At 39.1% G+C, this 24,528-nt stretch overlaps 1 protein-coding gene across 1 annotated transcript; it reads left to right on the plus strand.

The window, feature by feature from the left end:
* The first annotated feature begins 1,621 nt into the window (after positions 1 to 1,621).
* Positions 1,622 to 6,609, plus strand: mycn (MYCN proto-oncogene, bHLH transcription factor). The gene is made up of 3 exons (XM_056765350.1): positions 1,622 to 1,722; positions 2,189 to 2,855; positions 4,667 to 6,609. Exons 2-3 carry the CDS (start codon positions 2,210 to 2,212, stop codon positions 5,359 to 5,361), a joined length of 1,341 nt encoding a protein of 446 aa, XP_056621328.1. The 5' UTR covers positions 1,622 to 1,722; positions 2,189 to 2,209; the 3' UTR covers positions 5,362 to 6,609.
* Positions 6,610 to 24,528: the final 17,919 nt, after the last annotated feature.

The raw sequence follows: 24,528 nt of genomic DNA on the forward strand, positions 1-24,528 counted from the left end.
CGTGACATAAGTCTTCATATACCTTTCAATGTATCTAACTGAAGGAAACAAAGCCAGCACAGACTAATCAAAATCAGCCTGACAGAACCAGGCGTTCGCCTGCAACTTCATGTTCGGCTTCCCACTCCCCCTCACATTCACACAGGAAGCTCTTCCTGAGCTGAGGTCATAGAAATTGAGCTCTGGCGGAGCTCTTCAAATCCCAGAACCACTCTTATGGTCCATGTCTTTCTCATGCCGTGTTCCCAAAGCAAACAGTTTTCACCAGGGATGCAAAGCTGTGCAAAAATCTAGTGTATAGTGGGAAAACCGGGGCAAGTTGTCACACATGGTACTTTTTCTAGCGAGTGTACAATTCGGTAAAGTCAATTTATTTTATCTGTTTGTTTGTTAAGTGCTTTTGTATGTTAGTGTCCTACACCCTAACACAATTAGGAAATTCATTTACAGATTTTTTTATTCAATGTTTAAAATGATCCCCTGTTCTTGGGAAAACAAGTAAACACAGTCACCTGCAATTCATTCATTTTTACTTTTTTTGGCTAAGAGGTGGTTTGATATTTGTTCATGTTTAACATTTTCCTAGTTAGTTATTTTATATGAATAATTGCTTTTAAATATATATTTTTTTATAGGTTTGCTGTTTAAGGTTTTTTTATGACAGACTGCATTGTGACTTCATAGAGTGGTACAGTAGCTGGTAAGTTTTCTCGTTGGTCTGCAGTGACTTAAAGTTATAATTCAACCAGAATTCATTCATTTTTTATACCTGCATGTAAATTTGTTCTTATGAACAAAGAGAACGATATTTGGAAGAATGTTAGCAATTTTCAATTCTGTGACATCATTCACTACCATAGTAGGACAAATCAAATTGAAGTCAAAGGTGCCCCAGAACTGTTTATGTTCTTAAATTTTTCTGAATTCTTCAAAAACGATATACTTTCTTTCCTACTATGGTAGTGGATGATGTCACATTCTTACAAATATCTTTCTTGTGTTAAACAGAACAAATAAATGTATAAAGGTTTGAAACAACCTGAGGGTGAGTACATTTGATCGAACTACTCCTTTAAAACAGTTTCAAGGAGCTATGAAGTGAACACAGCCAAGGACGTTCAGTTTCACCTCGTGTCCAGGTGGCGGCGCAAATGAGTCAACACTGCGGATCGTCCGTTACCTCATTGACCTGAACGTGAACAATGAGATGCTGCTGAATCGCTCTTATTCATTCATACGCCTCAGTTTATCCTGTTCGAGCGCTTATGTAACTAAATTCATGTTACGAAAAAACAACATTACATCAAATTACACACTGAAGATGATGTTAGGTATCCAAAATAGAGTAATACAGTTGCAACGTTAAAACCCCTTTCAATCTTCAGCAACATTTCAGTCATTAAATTGTTCATAGTTGATCTGCTCTAAGCCTTTAATATCGTCAAACGAAATGAAACACCTTGTAATAGACAAAGTTGATGCTGCCTCAAAAGCAAATCTCACAGCAAAGGTCCCGCAAATGCAAATACCTCGCCCAGTGCCCCGCCTAAATGTGGGCGGAGGCTGTGTCTCTCCTAAACGCACAGCGAACACAGAGAATAATACTTTACAGGCTGAATCACAAAAGCGCACAACAGTCTTCAGTCGCTGCGGTAGATGTGCGACTCCAAGCGGGAGGCACAGTGACTGCGATAAAGAAGGGGCGAGAAAACACACTTAGAGGTAAGACACTAGAGTCAGCATCCTAGTGCACTTAAAACACATTTCATGCGTTTGGCTTCTTTTTTGCGAATTATTCTGAACTAGGCTATTTACCTGTGCATCTGATTGACTGGCTTTTTGTTAGAAAGAATGATATTTATCACACTTGAAGCACACATCTGTTTAAATGTTCTTTTGAAGGTGTTCGCATCTCCAGCTGCAATTGCGGTCAAAAGTTTATTTAAGAGAGTTAATATAGACTGTCAAGCTGAAAAGCAGCAGTGTGGACAATGAAAGGACACTTCAAAGACATCTTAGACGCAGAGTAATAAATAAGTAGCCTCTCTTTATTTTGGAGAAATGCTTTGCCACATAAGTGATTTTTACCTGCGTGTCTTTGTTCAAACAAAAGCATTTTATAATACTCACTAACACGTTTTAACATGCTTTGAATGGGTTTTAATATATTTCTGTTGGTTTTTGACAGATTGTTCCTGTAACAGGGAGAATGCCAGCTAAAAGCATGAACTCCGATATGGAGTTTGACTCTTTGCAGCCGTGTTTCTACCCGGACGAGGATGACTTTTACTTCTGCAGACCAGACGCTGCACCGCCTGGTGAGGACATCTGGAAGAAATTCGAGTTGCTGCCCACTCCTCCTCTCTCCCCGAGCCGGGCAGCGCTTCCAGGGGATCCGGAGGAGCTGGGCGCGATGGCTGGGGAATGCTCCATGATGGGTTTTGGATTAACTGACCCGTTGGACTGGGCTTCCGAGCTTCTGCTTTTACCGGAGGACGACATTTGGGGGGCGTCGGACGGAGATCTCTTCGGCTCCGTTTTGGATACTACGGACAATTCCATCATTATTCAGGACTGCATGTGGAGTGGCTTCTCCGCACGGGAGAAACTGGAGCGGGTGGTGAACGAGAAACTCGGGAAAGCCGTCTCCGCCCCTGCTGCCAGTGCTGAAGTCAGTAAAGAAGCGGCGGTCAAAGCGCCGGAGATGAGCCCCTCTATACCGGAGTGTGTGGACCCTACGGTGGTTTTCCCTTATCCCGTTAACAAAAGAAACGGGAGCAGCAGCCAAAGTGTCCCACAACTGATAACGCAGCACTTGCAGTCGGTCAGCGCGGATGAGACACTCAGCGACTCTGGTAAGAGTTACGCAAACAGCGTCTGTTGTTCAAACGTAAAGAATGACGTAGTCGCTGATTGTTTGGGCTGATCAATTGTCTTTGTGCGTTGTCTGCCTGGAAGTTAAGAAAATAATATTCGAATAATTGTATTTCAATTATTGTTTAATATCAGTATACATTTGATAATGTATTGTTAATAAGAACTGTATTAAAAATATATAATATTATTCAAAATGCTGATAGGGATTATATTGCTAAATGGCTCTCTGTATTTGGCAGTCAACAATTTGGCCCAGTTTGTAAGTGGTCATTGGGATAATTGTTGAAGATCATATGACAGGCCCTGAATCGGATTAGTGTGTGACATTCCAGACTGTCGGTCACACGCGCGCGCGCACGCACAGACCCGCAGCCTAATAGTAGTAAGTGCGCGGTGATGGGAGTTTATGTAATACTGGGACTGTATACCCAGTAGATGGCGGTAATATTTGATGATGCCCCTGATGTTCAGCCGTTTGGCTCGATAGCTCTTGGTTAATGATTTACTGTCGATAACGTCATTCAACCATTTTAGAAAAGAAATGGTTCTCTTTCACTCCATTAAATTGCGACTTAGATAAATCATTTAAGAATTTGTAAATTATTACTTCAGTATTTTAAAATACTTTTTTGATTAAGAGTGCAATTAAAACATGGGCTCATATGTTTGGCACTATGCTAGGGCTGCATAAAAGGCGAGCCCCTAAATTCAGTTCCCCCCAATAAGTCGCTTCCCTTCAAAATAAGAACTTGTTTCAAATGCAAATCCAAAACGACAATCACACGTGGGTGAGAGAATAAGAGCTTGGACCGGGCACTACTATGCCATAAAGGAGCCTCCCCGCGCGTGCGTGTGTTTGCGCGTGCGTCTACTATAAAGACAGACCCCCCTCCCCGCGATGGGCTGATCTTGGCAGGCTGAGCATCTAGCAGGGTGATAAAGGAGAGGGAAGAAAAAAGAGAGGATGGGTCGTCTCTCTTTACAGGGTGACGGCTTTGAACAAGCGCTGCCTTTCCTCCAGCTGTCTGTTTGGCGCGCCTCCAGGGCATCGGCTTAAGGCACCATCAGATCAGTGTTACTCGCCAAATCCCGCGAATAATCGGACCACGCGATTACAACATGGCTAGTTTTTCCCGCCTGGGCAATTATGCATTTTCGCGGAGGGTGGGCGGGGTTACGAATGAAAATGTAACGTTTCGTGTCTGCGTTCTGTTGGGAACCAAATTTCACCGTTTGGTCTCTCCTCAACGCCGGCAGACGGTTTCCTGTGGCGAGCTTTTGAAGTGAGAGGCTGTGGGCTCTAGTAAATGCCAAACACTCTTCATGTGTGGTGTTGCTGATAATCACCTCCATTATCTCATAAACATAGCTCTCAGGCGTCACACTGAGGCCAGCTTGCTATCTAAGCTTAACTTGAAATGTGTCACCTGTTTTAAAGGCTCTGGAAATGTCTAACTTGACGGCAAACAACTTTTGTTTGAAATTATGACATGGTGAAACACTCACACTCTCACTAACCCCTCATTAGACGCTTTAAATAGAGGGTGTGTCATGAGAGGAGACAGTAAAACCTGAGGTGGTCCAGTCTGGGTAAAATCTGTGTTCGACACAATGATGTGTTTGACACCCAAAAAACAGCTTTTAACAATTGTCTCATCTGCCCACACAAAGGCATTTACAAGAGCACACCCCCATAGGAAAACATGTATCCAAATCTTGTTCATACCTGTGTTGCAGTTGTTTGACATTTATAGACCCGTTCACTTACATTTTCTTTTTGCTTTGCTAGATGATGATGATGATGATGACGAAGATGAAGACGATGAAGATGAGGAGGAGATCGATGTGGTCACAGTGGAGAAAAGGCGTTCCACCACCAGCAAGATAACCAACACTGGTCTGTCTGTTGCAAGCTCTCAGGCATCTGCAGGAGGGCGGTCGGGCACAGGGGTGAGCAAAGCTCCGCAGGAGTTAATTCTGAAAAGGACAGCGGCGGCCTCCATCCACCAGCAACAGCATAACTACGCAGCCCCGTCCCCTTACTCCGACCCTCAAGACGGACCTACTGCTCCCCCCTGCAAGAAACTCAGAATCGACAACAGCACTATCTCTCTACGCACTGGCAGACACCAAAACTCTTCCCCAAACTCCCCTACTAACACAGCACCGGCCCCACGTATCAAGAAGAGCGAAGCCAGCAGCCCACGGTGCTCGGACTCGGAGGACAGCGAACGGCGGCGCAACCACAACATCCTGGAACGCCAGCGCCGCAACGACCTGCGCTCCAGCTTCCTCACTTTGCGCGACCAGGTGCCCGAGCTGGCGCACAACGACAAGGCAGCCAAGGTGGTCATCCTGAAGAAGGCCACAGAGTATGTCTACTCCCTGGAGGCACAGGAGCTCCGACTCCAGCAGGAGAAGGACAGACTGCAGGCCCGGCGACAACAGCTTCTCCGCAGGCTTGAGCAAAGCAGGACACGCTAACCGCTAATGCTCAACATCGATTCTAGGGACACTCACTGCTGACACTTTTTTTGCACATTTTTTGACGTCAAGAATGTTTCAGGTTTACTTTGTCACCCCAATCACACGATAAAGAAACAACAATGAGGGAAGGGAGAAATGTGATGGAAACTTTATTCCGCATTTTGTTTTCCTGCAGGAACAACACACGACAAGCGTTCTTTATAAACAGAGCTAGTCTTTAATATACAAATATACAGAATTTGCATTTAATATCTTCCAGACAATAAAGACTCTTCGAAAGGCTATAATATTTCACACCACCATCATTGGTGCTGAATCTCATGGATGTACCTCTACGCACCTTGATGTCGGACACTTTTGTAAATAGATTTGATAAAGAAACGTACACTCAGTCTGCCTTGTTTTTGTACACGATATTGTCTTTTTGTTTTTTATAAAGATGACAAAAGCTGCCAATAACTAGACTGGAAGTTTATATACCTTTAACAAGTACTGTAAGACCTCGATTTATGAGAATTTTTGTAATATAAAAGACAAGTTGTTTTGTTCTTTTGGTCTTATAATCTCTCTGTTATGACATGCATTACTAATTCCTACATTTATGCTTTAGTGTGCTTCTGATACATACTAAATTTGCTACTTATATTTTCGTATGAAAATGAGTTCTTAGATATCACTTTATCTTGTTTTTTATCCTTTTCTTAACTTCGTTTCTTTTGTACAGAAAAGTCTTTCTATCTCCATTTATAAAATTTCTATTCTTTCCTGTCTTTTTTTCTTTGTTTATATATTTGTAAGTATTGGGTTCATAGAACTGGGTCAATCGGGAAAAAAATATTTTTTCTCATTTTCTATAATGTACATTTTGGTGCTGCAACTCACAGCACTTTGAAATACCTCATTTTGAAAAATAAATAGACAATTTGAAAACAAAAGAGCTTGTTGTCAATGGATGAGTGCTTCTGTATCTCTGGTATGTGTTTGAGCCCTTTCAGGCATTTAGTGAGATAATAACAATACACTCAAATGAATTTCAGGCATGCTTGAAACCTCTTTATGAGCACTGACTAACATTTCAAAATAGGGCGGAAAGTTAAGTTATAATGTTACGAAAATATTAAAGTCACTGTTTGAACAGTTAACAAAAGGAGAAGCCCATAGCTCAGTGTCATGATACTGGCCATCTCTAGGCTTAAAAACAGGACAGTGTGTTTTAGAATTTTTTTCACAGTTTTAACAGCCACAAATATTTTACTACTGTTAAAGGGATACTCCACCCAAAAACTAAAATTCTGTCATGAATTGCTCATCCTCAAGTTGTTCCAAACCTGTATATGTTTCTTTGTTTGGTATTATGCAAAGAAAGATATTTGGATGAATGTCAGCAACTGAGATTTCTGGGGCACCATTGACTATAGAAAAAATAATTGTTTTTTGTTTGTTTTGTTAAACACAAAATAAGATATTTTGTATATTTTATTTTATATTTAGGAATCAAACAGTTCTGGGGCACCCTTGACTACCCTGTAATCTCAGTTGCTAACATTCTTCGAAATATCTTTCTTTGTGCAAATCAAAACAAAGAAATGTATACAGGTTTGGAACTACCTGAGTGTGAGTAATTCAAGACAGAATTTTCATTTCATGTGGATCCCTTTAACACTGCTTTTCTCTTCATTAAATGTAGAGACTCAATTTAAAGAAAAATGTCATATTTTGCCATAAGTATTTGCATGTTTTTACTTTATTTCTGTTCATCACTTGCCAAGCTTTTCTCTCCCCATCTGCCTCACGATAAAACAAGATCTGCTTGTCTAAGCCCTCCCTGACAAAGAAAAACAAATATCTCCCGCGTTATTCGCTCGCTCTTTCTCTCTATCACACACACACGGTTGATTCAGAAATCATCAGGGTACCAGGGTATCCACATGCTCTTTGAGGCACTCATACACAAAAACAAACCCTGACACACACACGGACTCTCTGTAAGAGTGGATATGAAAGCGTGCGGAGCACACACTCGGACTCGCCCTCGCAGCTTCTTACCTCATTGTTCGGCAAGTTACCATGGAAACTGGAGCAGCTGCAGCGTGGCAGACTTCGAGTGCGAGTGTGTTTTATTCTATTTGTGCATGCGTGTGTATATGTGTGCGTGTGGGGGAGTGAGTCTTTTGTGTGGAGAACATCGTGACCTGGGTCTAATATCCTGCTGGACCAAGGAGCAGGGTTTTGTTTACAAACTAAAGTCACATGGTCTGAGAGCTGATGTCCAGCCAGTAAAGCTCCGCCCACAAATGTGACACAATGAGTGATTTACACTGGGCCAAAATAAACATAGCAAAAGAAATCTGCAGCTGCAATACAGTAAAAACAAGGTCTGGCTATGTAAGGAAGAAAGAGAGAAAATAAAATCCTCCGAGAGATCTACGGACCCAGACTGCATGCGCTGTCTAGACAACTGACTGGTTACATAACAGCCAGTGTTTTTGGTCACTGTGTGTATGCTTGTGTGTGCGTGTAATGTTTGGTCCTCAGGATGAGGTAACCATGGGAGACTTCACTGTGCCATCTGGCTGATGGCTTATCCTGCCTGGTTATAGAAAAAAAAAAAAACAACAAAGCCACGGGCTAAGACAATAACAGACCAGCATGTGTAAACCGATAAAGCTGGTGAGGCAAAGGCACAGTACTGTACTACATAAACCCTCCTGTCAAAGCTTATTCTGTTTTGATAAAGAGCTCTGCATCAGTTATCAGATTTTGTACAGATACATGTATTACATTGCCTCACTTAAAAAATCTTCCACATAGTGTTTTTATTCTCTCTCTCTTAGCACTCCCTCTGCAATAGATATTAACTTACTTGCCATAGGCGTTATGTCATAATAACTTAAAGACAACAGCTGTTAATGAATGTATGTATGATATGTGGTATGGTTACATATGTGCACTGAAGTCTGAATTCTCCCAGAGGCTGGGTTCAGTCAGCAGACGAGTCAGAAGTTTTGAATCCAGTTCAGACAACATCAAAACCGTCTACCATAAATTAATAAAGAATTATTATAGAATTATAGAATGCAATGGAAATATGTGTAACACAAACAATTAATTGATTTGAGTTTGAATGATTTTATTATGTAAAAAGAAAATGACCAAATTAGCCACCAGAAACAATGGTTAGTTATATACTTTACTAGTAATTAAACAAACATATTTCGCCACAGAATGTCATGACTAATCGGAATCAATTATTCCAGATAGCCGTGTAATTAAATGCTCTAATGTGCAAAATAGTCTTTCATCCTTAACAGCATACGTTCAAGATGAAGGATTTAACTGGTGGCGGCTTAGTCCGAATGGACCTAAATGGGTGACTAGTGAAAATGCGTTCAAATAAATTATAAGCTATATGCTTTTCTACGGTAATGAACTGGCAAGTATGTATATGAAAAAAACTCATGTGTTTCTCTGCACCATTTAGGATAAAATCTCAAACATACCGCATGTTTAATCGCTGGTCCACAGTTTGTACTCAACATGACAGCATGACATGACATCACTGCATCACACTTTTCTTATGTGATTTCTCTTAAATTCTGTTTATTGGTATCTAGGTTTTCTCAATCTTTTATTCATATATTTAACCAAAAAATATATAAAACCAAATTTTGACGAATTGAATATTACATAAATACACACATTATATTAAATTTGGATTATGGTTCTTTATTTACACTAACAAAACAATAAAACCATGCTTTAAACTAAATAATTTAGGGTGTGTTTAGTTAAAAAACACTTAGAGAATGTCACCTCTGGAATGTTCCCACATCAACGGTATTTCACAGATCTGTGCGTAGGAGATGTCAATGTCATTCTGTCAATCATCTCTCTGTTATGTCAGGGACCTTGCTTAACAGTATACAGGATGGACAGCATATGGGAAAAGGGATGAGACCAAAAGTACAACAACATGTTCTTCTGATTCTGGTCAATCTGGTGCTGTCATAAATGGTCTAATCCATTAGCTGCCACCCAAACAAAAGGATGCCATCTTAAAAATGCCCCTCTCTGAATGTGCATTGTCTCCAGGGGGGCAAGAGGGGAGGGAGGGGGTGCCATCTGTTCTGGGTCAGGTGCATAATGCGGTAATATGTGTTGTGTCGTAGTGACTGCATGTGTTGGAGAGGAAAGCGAGAAAGAATTCACGTGTGATCAAAGTTTGGCAAGTGTTGCGATTAACATACAGATGGCCAGTATATATCACCTTTCCTCCTTGTCTATTGTTTCCTCTTTGTTTCTTTGTTACTAGTTTTCATGTAAACCTTCAGCACGTGTGCAAACACAACCTTTCACAGAGGACACAATGAGCCTGACCTCTAAATCGCACGACAAACTCGCACTCGCACACACAATAGACAGACTAAATATGATTGATTTCATTTACAGATAAAGTACAGTTTCTTTCCGATTACAATAAGTGATGATATTGATCTGATTGTTTCTTAAAACATTTTGACAGATTGATAAAGGAGGCTGATTTATTTTGCACTCCTGTTGAAATGACGGCTTCATTATAGCCGGTCCATAATATGGAGTCCAGATGTTGGCCAAAGTTTTACGGGTCATAATTCAAAATACCCTGTAAGAGACTTTTACCTTTCCCACCGAGAGTAATGAGTGGCGTGTGTATGTTTGTGCAAAACCATACTGTTCACAAACAAATGTGCTTGGCCTGATTCATGATATTGGTTGTCACTGTATAAACTATACTAAACTGCGTCGGGGAGCATTACGGCAAATTACACAGCGCCAGGCCATTGACTGGCTAAATAAACAAGCTGGACAAATGAGTTAATTCAGCGCATGCTAAATGAGACATGTTAAAATGAAAGATATACTTTCTAAACACCTTTCCTAACATTTCCAAGCTTTAGTGGTTAAAAATATAACAGTACTTCTTTGTGACAGTATTATGGCGACAGAAGAGGGGAGGGAGGGGAAAGCAGAGAATGCACCGCTGAGAGGTCTCATAGGGGGACGAATTGTCAGAACTAGAAATGAAATGCCTATTTCATGCTAATTAAAGTCCCATCTACCAAGTTTGATCTCCGTGACCTAACAGAATAGCACCTTTAACCTAGAGAGGCACACACACTGAGAAACGCTCCGACTGGATGATATACCGGACTAGAGACGGTCCAGAGTTTTCAGCATTAGGCAAGCCTAAAGAGCAGGGCAAAGGTTAGGAAAGCAAGCGTAACAATTCTGGGTTGTTAGGGGGCGATGGCATTGTTCAAATGTCGTGATCTTGCTGGCTTTGACAGTTATCTGTCTGTTTGATCACAGAGAAGTTGGAGCTTCTCAGACAAATGTAGGCCAACCCTCAAAGGAAATCAGTTTAATGAACCTCAGTGAGGCGATTGAGTGCCAATGGATGTGCGAGTGTGTGTGTTAGAGAACACACACAAGGGATTTCCTCCTATGTGCAGCTCCTGTATTGATTTGTACATTTCGGGTCATAATAAACAGATGCTCAAATGTTGCAGTTTGGTAACTGTTTTCATTTTTAAACCATCATGTTCTGTTTTGGTTGATTATATTATTTTATGTCCGGGGTCTCTTAGACCCCAATGCTGTACATTAACAACAGATTTTTTTAAGGATTTTTTTATATCTTTATTTCACAAACAAATACAAATAATAATATGCTTCAAAGTAGTCTTGCACCTTTTTAAAAAATACAATTTCTGTAATTATTGGTTTTGCTTGTGTTCAATTTAATCAGTAGTTAAAGTAAAAATAAAAATAGTTGAGTTGAAAAAAGTTGAAAATAAAAATTTGGTTTAGAAATAAATAATATATTTGAAGAGATCATTTGCAAAACTAGATAACTATGTTTTAAAAAAGGTCAAAAATCATGTTTTTTATTGTGCAATCCATTAAAACTGCACTTGGATTGTTTTGATTAAGTAATAATAACTCAAACGAATACAGCTAACTAACACAATAAAACACGACACACAATTAAAATACATGATTTTGACTGTTCATTTATTGAACAGTCATCTGTTTTTGGTAACAAATTCTTAATTTACAATCTTAGGCCCCAAACATGTATTTCCTGTACTCTATGTCATATTCATACTGTCACCGTTACTTAAAAATAGAAACAAAAATGGTCCTGTCTGTGTTTCCCTTGTTGTTCCTGTTGTTTCTGTCTAGCTCCGCCCTCTTGTTTTTAATCACTGACCACACCCTCATTTGCAAAAAGTGCAAGACTTCCTCAATATCGAAATCATAAGACATTTTACCAAGTTCAGCTTATATACAGCGTGCATATTGTAAACACAGAGTTGCGCTTCCGGGTTGTCAGTCAGAACGCCAGCGTCTGCCCCCACCGAATGCGCATGCTTTGAAGTGCTCTCGTGAACGCGCACCATAGACTGACATGACAGAGGAGAATGTATCGATTAAAGTCGTTATTTTGCTTTGTTTTTCGCACATAAAGCATTCTCATCGCTTCAAAAAAAATCCATTGAGTCACTATGAGCGGACGGACCAATTTAACGATGTCTTTAGTACTTTTCTGGGTCTTGACAACAACTATAACCATTATGTCTATTAGGAGGCCTGGAAATCTCTCGTATGTCAACTAAAGATCTTGATTTGTGCTCCGAAGACGCTGTGAGGTCTAAAACCATGTTTAAAGTCATGTGGGTGAGTAAAAAATCACACAAATTTTATTTTTTTAACTTTAAATTACTTTGATGCTGCACATAGATCTGTCCTCTCTGTTTCTTGGAATCATCAACTCCTTACAATTACAAACCCATTACAAACAAGCAACCAGCATGAATGGTAAAAACCTCTATTAAATGTTACTTTGAAAAAAAATTGTCATTTTTTATTTTGTAAAATATTTATTATATTTATTATTATAAAGTGCTAAAAAAAGCTAATGTGGGTTAAAAACATTTATCTTAAATAAATATGTCTAATGTTGAAAAATGTCTTAACTTTTTCTAAATATGGCTCCAACGGACCCGAATACAACACAAGTGCTTAATACTCACTAACATGCAACGTGACCAAATTCAGCTGTGACATTACAATGTTACATCCTGCATCTAATTCTGTAAATTAAAAATGGCACATCATTTCAATTTTAGATTTTGGGTTGTGGTAATTGGTGATAAGCTGTCATTTTGGTGTCATAGTTCTGCCACATGGGAGTTGAATGTAGGCCATTACCAGCCTGTCAGATGGTCTGATGGATCACAGCACAATCTAATCACGGACGCCTGGTACCCTCACCGTGCACATGCCGCTAACACATACGCTGAATTAAGAGAACCTCAAACAAACCGAGATTAGTTCAAGTGCCTTCATTTACAGCATCTGTCTTTTATCCTGACCCCTGTTCACACATCCTTTAAAGATTAATTCAATTCATTTGGTGTCCACATCAGGTTAGTTTGGTGATCATTCTTTGGAGACAGAAGTCCAAAAGCACGTACAGATATATAAGACCCAGCTGATCACATACTCAGATTCAACTAATTAACTTTCCTTCCCCTTTTCTATGTCTTCTGTTAAATTAGATTAATGAATTAACAGCGTCATGCACCCATTTTTTTAGGGGCACAGTGTCCACAACACAGAAACATATACATACATTTAAAGCAATATAATAGAGAATATCTCTTATTCGTATTCAAATGTTGCACAAATCATTGCGAGAATTAATTTACAACCTGATTGATATATGAATCGTCTTCCCGGTAAACGAAAAATATATTTTTTTTAAGGTAAATTCAACAATCTGCCGTATTTTGAGAACGAATATCTTGTACACAATTTTGTGCTATAACAGTAAAAGATTCATTGTTTGCATACAAATGAACATAGAGCACAAACGTAAAAGCAAATAAAAATGAATCTAAGTTGTTTTTAACTTTTAATAAAGATTTATTATCGATTACAAAATTCCTTCCATTATGAAACAAAAATATATAAGACATTATAATACATAATATAATAATTTAAGTGCATCTATTTCTTAATATATGAAAAGTGCCAATTCTTTATTATTTATATTGTATACATTATTTTAACTATATACCACTCTATGTATTTCCAAATCTATATTAAATGATTTAATTTATTATATATATAGTTAATTTAGGGGAAAATGTATTTGCATCCTGAAAATGAACTTAAGCATAAAAGTTGTTAACTTTAAACGATGTATGCCAACTGGCAAGAGGTGTGTTCGACTGCGCAATGCACATACTATACCAACGTATCGCAAGAGCCATTTGAAGGCAAATGGAGCAGTCTGTTCTGATTACATCATTAGCCAGCGCTGTTGCTTCTGTTTCCAGATTGATAAATGTTATCTCCTGTATGTGACCAAAGAGGACGAGGGTTCAGCTCATAACTGATAGGCCTTTAGTGTCTTCCTATAGAATCGTGCAACTGATTAATAGATGCCTAACTCGTCATTTGAAAGTTGCATGTTAAAGTGACTGTTCAAAAAGCGTTCCCCCTCTGTCTGAATCGGCATGACCCTTTGATTTACATACTTAATTGGAAGCACATTTGCTCTATTTGAAAGTTGTTGAGTAACAATGGTATTGTTGAAAATATAAAAGCAGACACAATCACATCACAATGACCTTATTGGTTGGAATTTACATATTTTCTAGCACTCAGCAGCTCTTCTTATATTAGGCTCAAGGTTAATTGCATTGGAATTGCAGTCATGCAAATAATCACTCTGAATGTATGCAAAATGAAGCCATTCAGGCTGTGTTGCTCGGTTGCTTTGATGGAGAGAGCGGGTTTCAGCTTATATACAGGAGTGAAATGAGCCGTATGTCAAATCTGTGTAACTGTTAATATAATTCTAATGGATAATGATCTTTTATAATTGATTTTCTTTTTTTTCAATCGCTCAGAGATTAGAGCATTTGCTCAAAGACTTAACTTTAAATAAAAAACATCATTAATAAGCAAATACTTGCTTTCTTTTTCATTCTTTCTTGTTACCTAACAGTTCTTGGCCACCGTTGACTATCATAGTAAAAAGTGCCCCGGAACGATTTGCTTTTCTGAATTTTCTGATATTCTTCTGAATATCTTCTTTTCTGTTCAACAGAACAAAGAAATGTGTAAATAAATGTTTCCTACTATGGTGGTCAGATCTTTCTCTGTGTTCATCAGAACAAATAAATTCATACAGATTTTAAACCACTTGAAGTTGAGTAAATCAAGACAGAATTTAGAATTTAGGATAAACTGTCCCTTTAATGTTGTTCAAAGACTGTTGATTGATTTTAAATGTAATAAAACAAGGAAAGATTACCTTTATCTGTACTTATTTTATTTTGTAAAAAATATAATTCTTTTATTTTGTATATTTAATGTGTTGTAGATTAAAAATAATTTAATAATTTAAAAATTCTAAATTCTTAATTCTCTCTTTCTCTTTCACTCTTTCTTTGTATCTTTCTTTCTTTCACTCTTTCTTTTTTTATTTTGCCCACATCTAAACATCTAACCGTAGCGTTTCCAAGTGTTGTCCTCAAAGCCCCCCTGCCCGTAAATGCTGTTGATTATGTGTTAAACAGCTCATTCACAGCTAATTGCTAAACCTGTAATTGTAGGTTTGTCACTTTGTAAGGTAACACATGGTGGCATTAAAAGCCTTCAAGCGTGCACGTGGATGAACACACTGAATGGCAGGAAGCAAAAATGTAATTTAATTGGAACTCAGTCGTTTCTCCTCCCAGTGTTAAAACTCATTCAGAACAGAGCCTAAAGGCATCCAGCAATTACTAAATGTAATGTAAACAGCCGAATAAAAGTGCTTGAGCTACAAACATGCCATAGATGCTTACGGTGTACATTCATCACACACATTTGGTTGTCTTTCAAGAGAAAGTGCGCATAGCAGTAAGTATTTGTGATTTAGGGGCAAGAACTGCTGTCCACCTCAAGTAATGTACAGACCTACAATAACAGTAAAACCAATGACCTTGTACTAATGTCAGTATAGATGGGAACACCTTCAATATGGTTTAAAATGCATCTCAGGGTGACACCGCAAGAAGCTGGTTTATAAAATACCAAGAGAACATAATTCCCATAGTTATATTTGTGTTATTCTATAGTTTTGAGGTTCCTGTTGTTCTAAACTATACATACGTTATACATATACACGTTAAAATGTCAGTAGTCTGTTTGGAACAAGCATCCTATTTAGCCATTGTTTTGGTATTAAAGCAGTGTACAACTCTTAAATCTTCACCAAAAAAATCCTAAAGGATCATCCTATCAGTAAAACCCTTTCAGTAAATCCTGAACCCTATCAGTAACAGTTTAATATCTTATATTTCATTACTGACTTATATTTAATAACTGGCTCTTGTTACTTTTTTGTCCTCAGTGTTTACTATGTGCCATAAGTTTCAAACTACCAGAATATGAACATTCAAATAACGTTAGAGAAGTTGTGAATCTGTATAAATAATATGTAAACTTTTCTTTAATAAATAAAAATGCTTAACTGGCAGATAGTGCTGATGTTCTGTTCATTGTCAATCACACTAAAAGGCTTAGACAACTTCAACCAACTCATGACATGCAGTTTTATCTCCCTGTAGAATTTCAACATGCGAAACTGCATTCTGTTTATGCTGAAGACTTTAATAGTGATTCATTATGGATTGGACGAATTAGGAATATTTCATCATTCTTTGATCGATTTGAGTTTGTGACCCGATGAAACACCTTAATTTAATAGAAAAAGCCCTGTTTTGGGTGATCAAATGACAAGTGGTCAACCACATTGCTCTGTACTCCTGGTAGTAACATGATTTCCAAATGAGACTGCTATGAGGACTTGATCAGATTTCTGGTCTTTGTTTTTAGTCAGGTTGATTGACAGGCGAGTAGGCGGCACCTCTTGATGTCCAGGGGAAAAATGGGACAGATTAGCTGCAATTAAATCTGCAATGTGATCACACACGTCTTCAACTACCTCAGAATTTGGTTTGAACGATCGGATTACAAAACATTTTGCCTTCCTGTTTGCACCTGTATTTAGGTCTATAACTTGCTAATAATAATAACTTAAATAGATTTTAATACCAGGTGTAAATATGGTCTCCAATGAACAGAGAGTGTTTGAACCTGTGAGTAAACTATTCAGATCTGTTGTACAAAGCACATTTATAAAGAGCGTTGGGCCGTCATCCGCTCTATACAGTAAGTAATTCAAGCAGATGTCACAAAATTTACAAAGTTTTCAGAGGAGGTGAAAGCAAAAAGAAACCCAATACGCTAAAAAAAACACCACCACAAAAACTCCCCTCAGATACTGGACACCTCATCTCAAGTCTGTCACACAGAAGCCCAATGCTCTGGCTGACTCTCATCATTTAAGACTTAAAACATCAAAGTTCCTCCTCAACAATGAGAAACAACAGCTTACCCTTCAAAAGAACAGCAGAAAGTTTTTTTCACCGTACTCTCGCCTTCGCATCAAACAATGGCTTGTAAACGACAAAGGAGAGGAAAAAATAAAGGAAGGTTATGAGGAGATTCGCCCTTCACCTGCTGGGAGTAATACAATCGCTTAACGACCACGACAGGCATTATGGGCCACACTCTGGAGAAAGAAGACCACACGCTTTATGTCCGACAAAGACTTTAGATCCCGTCTAGAGTTGCATTGCCTTAAATGTACTTCCCCCCACTCCACCTATCAGTAGTAAGTGCCCTTAGCACTTTTAGAAGTCAACAGCAGCGTGAAATGCTGTAATAAAGCAAGTGATTACAGGAAAAGTTTGTCTAAAAATAAAACTTATCATGTTGTTTCAGCCCTGTTTGACCATTGGAGAAACAAAACTCATAAAAGTATAAAGCAAGTAATAAGATTGCTTCGGGTGAAGAGCGCATCAAAATTTAAACGAAACATCTAGACATCTGCACTAGCTCTTTAAAGAAGACGCACACGTTATATTGACTGCTTATGATGTATTTGTGTCTATTTGTAGCTTGAATACTACAGTCTTCATTTCATTGTAAATACAAGAAAAATATGTACGTTTACTAAAAATAATCATTTTTTTATGTTTCATGAAGAAGGTGAAATTGAGGTCAGAGTCAAAAATGACAGAATTTGCTATTCTTTGAAGAATGATCCCATTGCAAGATAATAGAAAATATGAATATGTTAATTATTCAAAAATGAATATTAATACTAATATTAACATTGAAGTGTTCAATATTAATTCAAAATCTGTCTGTGTACAGTTAGTCTGAATGTGATTGGGTTTTGGTGGAAGATAAAGAATGAGGAGAGACAATTGTCGGTGATGGAAAGATGAAAGACACTTGAGAGATAAAAGGTAAGGTAAGAGAGGAGAGGGATGGAGGTGGCGGGGGTGGATGTGCTTTGGGGCATGTTAACAAAAGCTCAGCTCATTCAACAAAAGTGCGTGGGTTGTGACACACCCACACGTGCATTAAAAGCATGCTCATGTAGACATATATACAAGCAAACATGTTGTGTAAAGGATTTTAGTATTTTATTTGGGATTTTTATAGGTTTAGCAGAAAGCTTGCAAGAAATCATTGAGGTATGAGATGCGAGTTGCAAACTGAACTTTTCCACTCATTAAAGGAATAGTTCATGCAAATAGAAATTATTTTTAATAATTTATTCACCTTCCATTCCATACCCATACTATATGAATTTCTTGGATACAACAAAACATAGTAGAAGATATTTTGAAGAACGTTGGTAACCAAACAATGGACGCCGTTGACTTCCATTGTACAGACACAAAACCTCTGATACTTTTCTCTAAATCTTCTTTTGTGTTCCACAGAAGCCAGAGTCATAAACAGGTTTGCAACAACATGAGGGGAAATAAAACCTGACATATGGCTAGTATACTGACTACATATTGATTTTACTAAAAAACAACACATCCTGCTTGTCATCATTCAGCCAAACAACCACTGGGGATAAGAGAATGTATTTTAACGCAACAACTGTAAGATGCTATATTGTCATAACCTGTAATATCTACCAATTTTATACAGTACAAACACTATTGGAAATAGGCAACACTGAACATTTCTACAACATGTTTTATTCAAGCGACATCCAAAGCAGAATCCATCCATTTAATCATGAGCAAAGGTTCATGTCATACATCTGAAATGTATTTAATGTAGTTAATGACGGATTCCTCCCCTGTTGCTACGCTACCTCAGCTGTCATCTACCTTAACCTCTGACCCACGTTTGAGGGGGAAATTACCTTCAGCTCTGGCTACCCAAACCAGTCCCACAAGCCCTGTGTTGAAGCATCCCCCGACCAGCCTACCGTGGTAAAATACCAGCATTAACCCTACTCTTTGTCCGTAGAATAGCTCCATTGTGAGGGCCCCCCTACAAGCATGCTGACTAAGGCTACAGAATGAGTCCTCTTCTAAGCCTGTCCGGGGGGGGGGGGTCGCGGAGAGGGACGGGGGTCCAGCTTAACTCTCCACGCCCCTTCCCCTCCCTCCTGGAGAGTTCTAGGAAATTCCTGATTCAATATAACTTACTAAATACCTGCCCTTCATCTCTCCCAATCCTCCCATTCATGCAGTCACTCATTCATCCACCTTTCCATTCAGACGCTCATTCAAAGCCCACACATTTTTTTATATATTTTATGTGCACGAGTGCATGTAAAAGTATGTGTTGGTGTTGATCTACTGACAAAAGCCACATCTGGTCATGTTTTTTTTACTCGAGGACTGTTTTGTCTTCTGTCTTCTGAGATGTTCAATAGCCATAGGTTCTCATTGATGCCAAAGATTCTCTTTCACAAGCCATTGTCAATCAGAACATAGAAGATATTCATTTGCCTAACGGGACTTTAATTGGCCTAAGTTACTGTTCAACTGCTTCCTGAAATGGCCTGTTAATTCATCTCAATTGCACGACAGTCACAGGTCACATAGTGCTTATTGTAGACTGCTTGCTTTAGCAACGCCTCGGCTGCATTTGCATCCCAACTTTAAAGGCCAGCAGTTCAATCCCATAATAGTCAAAGAGAGCAACGACGAAGCCAAAACTGCAAATTCTTTCTTTAAACGGTTGTTTTCTCACACTCTTCAGCATTCTGTCTTTCTTTTAAGCTTTGACTGTAAATGTAAGTGAGATTAATTGGCCCTCTGATGGTGGTCAATTTCTATAAATAAATACAAAAACACATTGACAGAGGCTTGGCTGCACATCTTGAATCCGAAAGGGATGCATGCATGATGTAGCATTCCTCTCTCCGCTGCGGATAAAAGCATCCACTAAATGAATAAATGTAAATGTAATGTAAATCTGCGTGCAGTCTTTTATTTAGAAACCCATTAAAGACTTCTTGCACCAGAGCCTTGGATGTGAGATTCAGTTTGGTTTGAGTCTAATTACATGCCACTGAATGGCTTTTTTCTTTTAATTTGAATACCGGAGTGAATTGGATAGTTCGAAAAGATCTGACAGAAACACTTTCCGACCAACGTTTCAATTTCATGGCCTTATTGTTTGACTCATAGTGCGCCTCAGCCTTGTGAAAACACTAAAGCTGTCCTAGAAAAATAAAATGAGTTGTGGCCCATGATTAAGAATTCTTAAGATCAATGACATGGTTTATTACCCTGATCCCCAGCACCTCAGAGCGTGTATCATACAGTCCACACGTTAACTAATACCAGGCTCACACGCAGTGAACACGCTTCTCACAGATCTGAGTCATAAAACCAAACTTCCTCTAACTCACCCTGAACCACTGCCGTATAATCCCCCATCTCCCGTTTTCTCAATTTACACGTACCTGCTGATGACGGCACAAACAAAATTGGAAGCGAGGCTATGAAATGGCAATATAAGCGAACGGGAAATTGGATGAACCCTGTGTCCGCTCCGTGCCGCTTGCGTAAATCAGTGGCTTTTTTGAAATGCAAGTCGTATGTTAGCGGCCGGGGCGCAGTGGCGGAATTGGAGGCATGTGTTGGTATAGCGGCGGGGCGGGTTTATGGTCGCTGGCAGCGTTTGATGTGCTGTAATGAGGAAGTGAGTGACTTCCTGTGGTTAACGGGAGCAAGAGAGATGGATGATGGGGGACGCAGTAAATGAAAAGCAGCAGTAGCACAGTTAACAGAGGCCAGGGTGTGTGGGTTAAACGTTTTTCAAATGTTTTTAACTGTGTTCTCCGAGAACCGACGGGGGGTAAGGATATGTCAGGGTCAAGAGGTGACGGGCGAGATGTGTGCAGTCCGACGTGTCATTATTCCTGGAAGATAGGGTGAACTTGCTTTAATTATGTAGGCCCAGATGGCCCAGCAAAGAGTCTGGTCGGAAACTTTTGGAGTTCGTTTAACTTTTATGGACATCGTAAGCTTTTTGTGTCGGACTTAAAGGCTTCTACACTTTTTTTTCGGAGAGATGCTGAGGATTTAACAGAGACAAAGAGAGAGACAAAGAGTGACGCACAGTTCAAGGGTTCTTATTGGCCAAGAGTACGTTTACTTCCTGTTCTCAACATTTTTGAAAAATGCACTCTTAACATCTCGTTGGCTGTCATCAAGACGACTCACATTGCCCTGTCCCTATCCAAAATGGCTTTTTCCATTGTATATGTCATTTCAACTTTGACCTCTTTGTGGTGAGAGTCGTGACCTTTTCAACAGGCCCACACAGAACTGGCAGTCATTCATAAAGTTCTACACGTGAGTCACTTGTTTATATTTGAGATAAACTGATTATCTTCAAGCTGCCAATAAGAATATAACACTCTTAACCCTATCGACCACATGTAAAGCTATTAAAACAGAAGTAAGCGAATGTTGTTCTATAATCAAGGCAGAAAATGTGATTAAAGGGGTAGTTCACTCAAAAAAGTCTGTCATCATTTATTGACCCTTGTGTTTTTTATGTTAAATATCTTTAATCTGTGAAAAACATAATAAGATAATTTAAAAAATATCTTAGAGGTTTTGTGTCCATTCATTAGATGTACTACAAAAAAATCTTCTTTTGTGTTCTGCAGAAAAAGTCATACAGGTTTGGAATGACATGAAGTTACTAAAAAAATGCTTTTAGGTGAACTGTCCCTTTAAGCAGTTAAGACTAAAAAGTGACTATCCAACAGAACCAGCCAAAGTAAAGGTCTAAAATCACACACAGAACCCTCGCTGGGTATTGTTACTTATCAAACAACACCATGAGATAACGTCCTTTATACCCTACTGGTCATTTCCATTGTTCTCGCTGAGTTTTACCTTCTACTAAAGTGAAGTGGAGTGGAATGCAGCAGTGAGACGTCATAAATCTCTTGAGGATGATAACAATGTGTTTTAAGAGTCATAAAGTAGCCCTAAGTATCTTCACCACCGCGGAGGATTAGCCAGTAAAGCATCAGATCCCTCAAAGCCAGAGTCATTCATATGCAATGAGCTAAGACCCCTTGTTGAACACACACACAGTCCTGAGGAGCTCAGCGAGGGGCTATGAACCTTTGAGCATACTCGGTCTGGTCAACCATGCATCCAAATAATCAATCAACCAATTATCAGAGAATCAATAAATCACCTTTATGTTTTTATGCAGCGTGTTAAAGAAACAGCCGTGGGATTTGCCGTGTCATGATGCTAGTGGGACACTGGTCGTCGGATGCGATAAAACAGCGACAAATGTGCACGAGGACAGCTGTGGGAACTTACGGCCCAAATGAACCAATCAGATTGGTGTGTGAAAGAGAGAGGGGTATTTACATTGAGTACAAAAGATTAAGATTAACTCCTGTTATAGATTTACTCTGTGCACACTCGTGTTTGTGTGTGCTTTCTTTGTTGACACGCTGATTTGATTAGCGACATTACAGATTCAACGTGATTTATCCTGCAGGAATTCTGCATACTTACAGTGAGTTATGTCATCGGAATGTACAGCGCAATGACTAAACGTTACAAAATAACACTAGATAACACTCTGAAAACACTGTGCTATCATGCACCATGGGAATTTCTTCGGAACAATAGATTAAATAGTTTGAACACAGTTTGTGATAAAAAGCTGTTTTGCTTTCAGTAAGGGAGGCTCATGCTTGGCTCAGCTTACAAGGAAATTTCACACACACTCACAAAAAAGCAAATTTTCTATGCTTCAATACTACACCCAAAAACCTTGGAACATCTCTTTGGACAATTTTTTTGTACTATTACAGGAAATCTTCACCTAGATACAGCATAGGTCATATAAGCCATCGGTGTCATTCAAAATCTCTATATGACTCTCTGTGGAACACAAAGATTTTGAAGACAAAATTCTGTGGAGGATTCTGCGGAAGACAAAATGTTTTTGTCCATTCAATAGAAGTCAATGGGGGCCAATGTGTCTGATTACCAACGTTCTTCAAAATGTCTTCTTTTGTGTTGTGCAAAAAACTGACATGAAGGTGAGTAAATGATAAAAGAAATCTCATTTTTGAGTGACCTATCCCTTTTACTATCTTTACATCTATATATTGTAATATGATATATACTTTTGAATTTAATCAGAGACATTTTCTAAATAAAAAAATACTGGAATAAGAACAGTTAAAAATTAGTTATCCAACTTGTTCTCATAGGAAAATTATATAACGAGGTGGACATTTTTTATGAATTTTTATGACGAGAATTGCACAGAAATGTACATTTAGAAAAGCAAGCAGGTGGCACCAGTGGTCCGGCGGACTGTATGCCAACATTTTCCAAAGTGGCACTTCAGGCAACGCGAGTTTGAGTCCTGGCTCGTGGTTCTTTCCAGGCTGTTTCCCTCTCTTATCCTGCAGTTTCCTGTCTCTCTTTATTGTAAGCTATCTAAATAAACCGGTAAATGGTCAAAATAATAACTTATAGGACCCTTAAACAAAACCCTCAAGGGGGTGAAAGCAAATCAAATGAAAACAAACATTATGCATACAACTAGTGCAAATGAGACTTTCATACAAATAAAATCATGCAAAGTAGCCACCATTTCACTTAAATGTAAAATTGTTACGAATTACCATGTTGAATGTCCACAAATATATGTAATGTACTTGGATATATGTACATTGTGCAACAAGACGGTTTTTGGATCGATCACATGTTTAAGTAAAGCTGTGAGTTTAATGAATTGTATAAATTCCGTGTGCAGTCTTATAGATATGAATGGCTTTCATGGCTCCCCACATGATCAGACATCAACACTTGACGCTTTAAATGCCGGCCACTCCACGTTTTCAAAAAAGAGCATCAAAAAATAGCCCATCACATCCCTTTCTTTCTCCTGTCCTTTTATTCCCTCACATACCAACTTTTTTACTTTCTCTCTCCTATTTATCTCCCACTCTGATAGCCTTGCTTTCTACTTCTCTCTGCTCTCTGTGCTGTGGGTCTCCCTGACAAAAGCAATTGTAAGGATGAGCCTGACCGGTATTGGCCCACACAATGGGCCCTGAAGAATGCGGAGAAAGACAAAGAGTAGCCATTGGTTGGGTTAGCCCTGGGGTGACAGATCCGAATGGACGGATGAACACAGGGGCTGCGCTCGGGTCCGCGAGGGGACCGGCCAACCCCCTGCCAGGCCTGCCCGAAAAGGGCCTCGGTCAGGGCCGACAAACAATCACCCGGCGCTAACTAGCCGCCGTGCTCGGCTCTCCCCCGCTAGTGGTGATTGATATGGGAAACGCACATCGCTCTTTCTCCTGGTATTGTGCTTTCAAGCTCCAATTATCACCCTTGCTTCATGCAGATATCAGAGATTAGGTCGCTAGCATTTAACACTGATTTTTTATACATAACAGGTTTAGATGATCCTTCAAAAACAGCTCTCGGCCATACGTCTGAAACGAATGCAAGAGACTAATGCAAGCCTTCGGTTGACATTAAATAATGGAAGCATGGAAATGTGCTCATGTGTGTGAATAGCATCACCCATGGGATGATAAATTAAAAGAGAGGTGTGGATTTGCATGGTGGTAAGACAGGACTGTGATGTGTGTGAACATTTTTAAGACAGCACATGTTCTGGAGGGTCTTGTACAGTTGATGTAGCACCAAAACATCCTTCAGAATT

This window comes from Triplophysa dalaica, chromosome 13 (assembly GCF_015846415.1).
Source record: "Triplophysa dalaica isolate WHDGS20190420 chromosome 13, ASM1584641v1, whole genome shotgun sequence".
NCBI lineage: Eukaryota > Metazoa > Chordata > Actinopteri > Cypriniformes > Nemacheilidae > Triplophysa > Triplophysa dalaica.